This window comes from Bos grunniens, chromosome 11 (assembly GCF_055505025.1).
Source record: "Bos grunniens cultivar Pamir isolate PY7600 chromosome 11, Bosgru_T2T1.0, whole genome shotgun sequence".
In the NCBI taxonomy this organism is placed as follows: domain Eukaryota; kingdom Metazoa; phylum Chordata; class Mammalia; order Artiodactyla; family Bovidae; genus Bos; species Bos grunniens.
Genome location: NC_141175.1, coordinates 59,071,249 through 59,079,778, shown reverse-complemented (window position 1 = coordinate 59,079,778; position 8,530 = coordinate 59,071,249). Strand labels below are relative to the sequence as shown.

General features: G+C 44.2%; 1 protein-coding gene across 10 annotated transcripts in view; it reads left to right on the top strand.

The window, feature by feature from the left end:
• The first annotated feature begins 6,888 nt into the window (after positions 1–6,888).
• IMMT (inner membrane mitochondrial protein) overlaps positions 6,889–8,530 on the top strand; it is a 42,533-nt gene continuing 40,891 nt past the window's right edge. For all 10 annotated transcript variants that reach the window (XM_086326566.1, XM_086326565.1, XM_086326564.1 and 7 more), the window contains exon 1: positions 6,889–7,018. In XM_086326566.1, coding sequence (XP_086182692.1) covers positions 6,974–7,018 — 45 coding nt within the window. In that variant the 5' untranslated portion in view covers positions 6,889–6,973. The remainder of the gene's footprint in view (positions 7,019–8,530) is intronic.

Below are 8,530 nucleotides of genomic sequence, written 5' to 3'. Positions count from 1 at the left end.
CAGTATTCTTGCTTGGGAAAGCCTATGGACAGAGGAGCCTGGCAGGCTACAGTCCATGGGGTCGCAAAAGCCAAACACGACTTACTAAAGAACAGACCAAAAATACACGGCAGATAACCGACCTACAGTGCATTCAAAGTTAAGGAAAGAAGGCTTTTGGTTGAGGTGATCAGGGACAAGGAGATGGAATATAATATGGATCTTAAAGAATGGGAAGGATTTTACCAAGAGCAAGGTCACTGTTGGTGGTAAGAACACCAAGAGCTAAGGTGAAAAGAGAGGGAGCCAAGACAGAGACACAGGATTTTTCAGAGCAGTGGCTTTCAAACTTTTTGGTCTTAGAACCTCTTTACATGCTTAAAAATTGAGGACCCCAAAGAGCTTATAATTATATGGATTATATCTATTAATATGTATTACATTGGAAAGTAAAACAGAAACTATTTATTTTGCTAGTTTCTTACTGCTTTTATAACAAGTTAACTCAAATTTGGTGGCTTAAAGCAACACAAGTTTATTATCTTACAGTTCTGTAGGTCAGAAGTCCAACATGGGCTTCACAACGCTAAAATCAAGGTATCCAGGGCTGTGTTTCTTCTAGAGGTTCTAGAGAAATTTGTTCCATTGCCTTTTCCAGGTTTTAGAGGCTTACTGCCTCCTTCCATCTTAAAGCGACATCACTCTGACTCCTGCTTTCATTGTCATACTTCCTTTTCAGCCTCACCCTCCCGCTTTCCTCTTTTCATTCCGAAGGACCCCTGTGTGGACATTTGGTCCATACAAACATTCCAGAATTATCTCAATCCCCATCTGAAGATTCTCAACTTAATCACACCTGCAAAATTCTTTTTTCGCCATGTAAGGTAACATATTCACAGGCTCTAGGGATTAGGCAGAGAAGGCAATGGCACCCCACTCCAGTACTCTTACCTGGAAAATCCCATGGACGGAGGAGCCTGGTAGGCTGCAGTCCATGGGGTCACTAAGAGTTGGACACGACTGAGCGACTTCCCTTTCACTTTTTACTATCATGCATTGGAGAAGGAAATGGCAACCCACTCCAGTGTTCTTGCCTGGAGAATCCCAGGGACGGGGGAGCCTGGTGGGCTGCTGTCTATGGGGTCGCACAGAGTCGGACACGACTGAAGCGACTTAGCAGCAGCAGCAGCAGCAGGGATTAGGACAATGTGGAGATAAGTATTCTGCCCGTTGGTCTTACTACTTTATTACAAAACAATTATAGGGATTTTCCCATCAGTCCAGTGGCTAAGAATCTGTTTCCACTGCAGAGGACAGGTTAGAACCCTAGTTCAGTTCATTTCAGTTCAGTTGCTCAGTCATGGATGACTCTGCGACCCCATGCACTGCAGCATGCCAGTCTTCCCTGTACATCACCAACTACTGGAGCTTACTTAACCTCATGTCCATTGAGTCAGTGATGCCATCCAACCATCTCATCCTCTGTTGTCCCCTTTCCTCCTGCCTTCATCTTTACCAGTACCAGAGTCTTTTCAAATGAGTCAGGTCTTCGCATTAGGTGGCCAAAGTATTGGAGTTTCAGCTTCAGTATCAGTGCTTTCACTGAATATTCAGGACTTATTTCCTTTAGGATGGTCTGGTTGGATCTCCTTGCTGTCCAAGGGACTCTCAAGAGTCTTCTCCAACACCAGTTTGAAAGCATAAATTCTTTGGCTCTCAGCTTTCTTTATAGTCCAACTCTCACATCCATATATGACTACTGGAAAAACCACAGCTTTAACTAGATGGACCTTTGCTGGCAAAGTAATGTCTCTGCTTTTTAATATGCTGTCTAGGTTGGTCATAACTTTTCTTCCAAGGAACAAGTGTCTTTTAATTTCATGGCTGCAGTCACCATCTGCAGTGATTTGGGAGCCCCGAAAAATAAAGTCTATCACGATTTCCCCATCTATTTGCCATGAAGTGATGGGGCCAAATGCCATGATCTTCATTTTCTGAATGTTTAGTTTTAAGCCAATTTTTTCACTTTCTTCTTTCAGTTTCATCAAGAGGCTCTTTAGTTCTTCGCTTTCTGCCATAAGGGTGGTGTGATCTGCATATTGAAGAAAATGGCAACTCACTCCAGTATTCTTGCCTGAAGAATCCTGTGGACAGAGGAGCCTGGTGGGCTGCCATCTATGGGGTTGCACAGAGTTGGACACGACTGAAGTGATTTAGCAGCAGCAGCAGCAGCATCTACATATCTGAGGTTATTGATATTTCTCCCAACAATCTTGATTCCAGCTTGTGCTTCATCCAGTTTGGAGTTTCTCATGATGTATTCTACATATAAGTTAAATAAGCAGGGTGACAATATATAGCCTTGACATACTCCTTTCCCGATTTGGAACCAGTCTGTTGTTCCATGTCCAGTTCTAACTGTTGCTTCTTGACCCGCATACCAGATCTCTGGTAGGGAAACTGATATTCTGCATGCTGATGTGGTGCAGAAAAAAAATTATAAATCTGTTACATATTAACAAATATCTTAGGAAAAATTATTTCAAAATTAATGAAGACTTCCCTGGTGATCCAGTGGCTAAGACTCTGTGTTCCCAAAGCAGGGGCCCAGGTTTGATCCCTGGTTAGGGAACTGGATCCCATACGCCACAACTAAAAAATCCTGGTTGCCACAACTAAGACCTGACACAAACAAGTAAGTAAATTAAAAAAAAAAATTAATGAGAAGAGTGGCATTGTTTAACCTTTTTTCAAATCTCTGCAAGGTCTGGTTTAATAGAAAGCTGGATTTTGAAATTTGCTTATGCATTCAATTTGTTGTGGTATCACCTGTCACCTAGTGTCTGGAAAAACTCTACAATTATGAATAACGAGTAAAAAACAGCAAATATCTAGAATTACGAAGGTTGTTTTGATTTTATGGACCCTCTTTATGGGTTTCAGTTTCACCAGGAGTCCTGGGCTACCACTTTGAGAACCTCTGAGTTAGTTATATTTCAGTTTCTCTGGGTTTTAGGGTAGACAAGAGGCTGATGAGCTTGAACTGCTATTGTTGCTATCTTGATCTATCTACGGTGGCCACTTTGAGCCATAAAACATGAATACAGGCTGGAAAAGTACTCTGAGACATTTCTTAAGGATCTTTGAATTGCCAGTGGGAGTTGACTAAAGTTTTGAAAGAGGGAATGAATTAAATTTCTAAGTTACTTTAGGAGAGACCATTTTAAAGCAAAAATAAAAAAATTTTACATTGCACGTGGAAGATGAGGATTAAGGACTTGGTTAAACTAGAGGTTAGGAAACTACAGAAATTGCCAGTAGTGGGCAGGGATGGGGTGGAGAGGTTGTGGTGGCAGTTCAAGCATAAAATTAATAAAAAAAAAAATGGGAGCTGCTCTGGAAGCTGTTAAGTGATAGCAGTATGAAATGGTGTAATATAATTACAAAAGTACTCTGAAAAGCAATGAACCTATACAAAAATAAGTAATTACCTGGTTTTAGATAATTTTCAAATCTATTTCTCTACTTTATAAATGAGATTTGGTAGCATTAAGACTTGAAAGTACTTTGCAAATGCAACAGATACACAAGTTTAGTTTCCACTATACTGTGATGGTAAGATCATTATTACTACTAATAGTATTGAATATGTTGCTCAATATTTAACACGTGTTACCTTTATTTTCATACTGTTCATGGGGTTCTTGGCTAAGATCAAGTGGCTCAGATGGTAAAGCATCTGCCTGCAATGCAGGAGACCGGGGTTTGATCCTTGGGTGGGGAAGATCCCCTGGAGAAGGAAATGGCAACCCACTCCAGTACTCTTGCTTGGAAAATCCTATGGTCAGAGGAGCGTGATAGGTTACAGTCCATGTGTCTCAGAGTCAGACACGACTAAGCAACTTCACTTTCACTTTCATGGGGTTCTCAAGGCAAGAATACTGAAGTGGTTTGCATTCCCTTCTCCAGTGGACCATGTTTTGTCAGAACTCTCCACGATGACCCATCTGCTTGGGTAGCCCTAAACGTCATGGCTCATAGTTTCAATGAGTTAGACAAGGCTGTGGTTCACGTGATCAGATTGGTTAGTTTTCTGGAATGCAAAAGTAGGAAGTCAAGAAATACCTGGAGTAACAGGCAAATTTGGCCTTGGAATACGGAATGAAGCAGGGCAAAGGCTAATAGAGTTTTGCCAAGAGAACACACTGGTCATAGCAAACACCCTCTTCCAACAACACAAGAGAGACTCTATGCATGGACATTACCAGATGGTCAATACCAAAATCAGATTGATTACATTCTTTGCAGCCAAAGATGGAGAAGCTCTACATAGTCAGCAAAAACAAGACCGGGAACTGACTGTGGCTCAGATCATGAACACCTTATTGCCAAATTCAGACTTAAACTGAATAAAGTAGGGAAAACCACTAGACCATTCAGATATGACATAAATCAGATCCCTTACGATTATACAGTGGAAGTGAGAAATAGATTCAAGGGATTAGATCTGATAGAGTGCCTGAAGAACTATGGACGTAGGTTTGTGACATTGTACAGGAGGCAGTGATCAAGACGATCCCCAAGAAAAAGAAATGCAAAAAGGCAAAATGGCTGTCTGAGGAGGCCTTACAAATAGCTGAGAAAAGAAGAGAAGTGAAAAGCAAAGGAAAAAAGGAAAGATATACCCACTTGAATGCAGAGTTCCAAAGAATAGCAAGGAGAGATAAGAAAGCCTTCCTCAGTGATCAATGCAAAGAAATAGAGGAAAACAATAGAATGGGAAAGATAGAGATCTCTTCAAGAAAATTAGAGATACCAAGGGAACATTTCATGCAAAGATGGGCACAATTAAGGACAGAAATGGTATGGACCTAACAGAAGCATAAGATATTAAGAAAAGGTGGCAAGAATACTCAGAAGAACTATAGAGAAAAGATCTTCACGACCCAGATAATCACGATGGTGTGATCACTGACCTAGAGCCAGACATCCTGGAATGTGAAGTCAAATGGGCCTTAGGAAGCATCACTACGAACAAAGCTAGTGGAGGTGATGGAATTCCAGTTGAGCTATTTCAAATCCTAAAAGATGATGCTGTGAAAGTGCTGCACTCAATATGTCAGCAAATTTGGAAAACTCAGCAGTGGCCACAGGACTGGAAAGGGTCAGTTTTCATTCCAATCCCAAAGAAAGGCAATGCCAAAGAATGCTCAAACTACCGCACAATTGCACTCATCACACACACTAGTAAAGTAATGCTCAAAATTCTCCAAGCCAGGCTTCAGCAATATGTGAACCATGAACTTCCAGATGTTCAAGCTGGATTTAGAAAAGGCAGAGGAACCAGAGATCAAATTGCCAACATCCTCTGGATCATCAAAAAAGCAAGAGAGTTCCAGAAAAAAAAGTCTATTTCCGCTTTATTGACTATACCAAAGCCTTTGACTGTGTGGATCACAATAAACTGTGGAAAATTCTGAAAGAGATGGGAATACCAGACCACCTGACCTGCCTCTTGAGAAACCTGTATGCAGGTCAGGAAGCAACAGTTAGAACTGGACATGGAACAACAAACTGGTTCCAAATAGAAAAAAGAGTATGTCAAGGATGTATATTGCCACCCTGCTTATTTAACTTCTATGCAGAGTACATCATGAGAAACGCTGGGCTGGAAGAAGCACAAGCTAGAATCAAGATTGCTGGGAGAAATATCAATAACCTCAGATATGCAGATGACACCACCCTTATGGCAGAAAGTGAAGAAGAACTAAAGATCCTCTTGATGAAAGTTAAAGAGGAGAGCGAAAAAGTTGGCTTAAAGTGCAACAGTCAGAAAACTAAGATCATGGCATCCGGTCCCGTCATTTCATGGCAAATAGATGGGGAAACAGTGTCAGACTTTATTTTTTGGGGCTCCCAAATCACTGCAGATGGTGACTGCAGCCATGAAATCAAAAGACGCTTACTTCTTGGAAGGAAAGTTATGATCAACCTAGACAGCATATTAAAAAGCAGGGACATTTCTTTGTCAACAAAGGTCTGTCTAGTCAAGGCTATGGTTTTTCCAGTGGTCATGTATGGATGTGAGAGTTGGACCATAAAGAAAGCTGAGAGCCGAAGAACTGATGCTTTTGAACTGTGGTGTTGGAGAAGACTCTTGAGAGTCCCTTGGACTGCAAGGAGATCCAACCAGTCCATCCTAAAGGAGATCAGTCCTGGGTGTTCATTGGAAGGACTGATGTTGAAGCTGAAATTGCAGTACTTTGGCCACCTGATGCAAAGAGCTGACTCATTTGAAAAGACCCTGATGCTGGGAAAGATTGAGAGTAGAAGTGGACGACAGAGGATGAGGTGGTTTGGTGACATCACCGACTCAATGGACATGAGTTTGAGCAAGCTCCCGGAGTTGGTGAAGGACATGGAAGCCTGGCGTGTTGCAGTCCATGGGGTTGCAAAGAGCTGGACACGACTAAGACTGAGCTGAACTGAACTGAATCTTCCTTAAGCAGGATGACTCCCTGAAGGGCTGCGAAACGAAAGGAACGCGCAGAGACCACACCATTGTTTACGTAACTTTCGGCAAATCCATTTCTTTCTACGAAATATCCAGCTGACAGAAATGGCTGAGATGGTTTCTTGCTTAAATTCTCGACGAGTCACACCTGCCCGGTTCCAGGGCGGACCAAAGCCGGAGTTTCCGATCCACTGCCAGCCCTCCCGTTTACCTAGCAATCTACATTTCGGGTAACAGAGCCAACTTCTCAGCGCGACCCGGAAGGAGAAATCTCCCTTTCCGCCTGGAAAGGGCCCACCCTCTTCGAATGGCCGGGACCGGAGCAAGACGGGGCTGCGCGTGCGCAGTCGTTGGCTGCCCTTCCGGTACGCCCGGCGCGGAGGCGGCACGGACGCAGGCACGCACGGACGTACCGTGTACCCTACACGCGCCGCCGCCCTAGCTCCCAGTTACACCCGCAGCGGCGTCAGCCCAGTAAAGATGCTGCGAGCCTGTCAGTTATCCGGCGTGACCTCCACCGCCCAGGTGAGGACGGGGGCGCCGGGAGACAGCGCAGGGTGAACTGACTCTCGCCAACCAGCAGAAAATAAGGGAGGCTTTGGCTTTGCCTAGGCCCCAGACAGAGGCGTGTCTCCGGGCCGCCCTTATCGCGAGAGTCCTGGGTGGGCCCGTGAGGCAGTTAATTCGGGAGTTAGGTGGACGGGAATGACTGGAGGATTATTGCTGAAGCGGGATGGGGCGTGGAGAAGAGAAGGTGGCGGGGAGGCGGGTGTAGGACGGGAGGCACGGCTTTGGGGACGTGCCATCCAATCAGCCCCTCGCTGCCTCAGTCTAGGACCAATCGAGGCTGCTGGCGCCCGGGTCGCCGGTTCGGCGCGTAAGTGGTTTCGCGGATCCAGTGGTTGAAGGTCGACGGGGGGAAAACTACATTTCCCAGCGGGACACGCATATTCTTGGCTTGTTGCACCTTAAGGAGGTGCCTGGACTGCTAGAGACCGAGTTTTAGGGGTCAAGGTTGTAATCCAGGAAGGACTGCCTTTCTTTTCGTAGCTGAGAACGCCTCTTGAGCTATTCTTACTCTGAATAAAAAACAGAGTAAGAGTTAGAGCTTCTAGAACTCGAGGAAGGTTAAGCGCCTGACCTTGTGCTAGTTTCTGAGATTAGCCTGAGGATCTCTGTCTCTAGGTGCTAGGACAACTTTGGCAGACGTCCAAGGAGTTACCTTTATTTCTGCATAATTATCACAGTAATTTTGGAGAAGGAAATGGCAATCCACCCCAGTATTCTTGCCTGCAGACTCTCATGGACAGAGTAGCCTGGCAGGCTACAGTCCATGGGGTCGCATAGAGTCGAACAGGCCTAAGCGACTAAGCACACACATCAAAGTAATTTACTGAAATTTAAAATAGTAAACCTACTTCCATTGCTCACAATGGAAAGAGAATTGGTATTTTGGCAAAATGTGGAATTTACAAAACAGGTTCTGTGACTTGAGCAATTGAGCAAGGTCACTGGACTCAGTGGGTTAGAAAAGTCAATTTTTCCCCCCCCCAAGTTTGCTTCTCTTCCATTTCCCCTTTCGTTTCCAGGGTAAGAGAAACAGGCTGTTCCGTAGGAAAGTGGAGTGTGTATTAGTTTTCTACTGCTGTGTGTACATAGCAGGTAGCACAGATGGAGCAGCCTAAAACAGCACCCATTTATTACCTTACTGTTTCTAAAGGTGAATGGTTAGGGTTATCTGCTTGCTGTCATAAAGGGGTCCAGATGTGTCCCTCTCATTTGGAGCTCAGGGTCCTCTTCTAAGCTCCTTCAGTTTGTTAGCAGAATTCAGTCCCTTGCAGCTGTAGGGCTGAAGTCCCTGTTTTCTTGCTAGCTCTCACCTCACCTACCTGGGGGCGGCCTGAAGTTCTTTGCCACAAGATTCTCAGAAGCAGATTATAACATAGATGTTTACTTTCTTGCAGGCTACCATGAGCTTGTCTCTCAGACTTTAATATCTCTTCCCTTTTTATGATTTCCAGACCTAGGTTTAAAAGG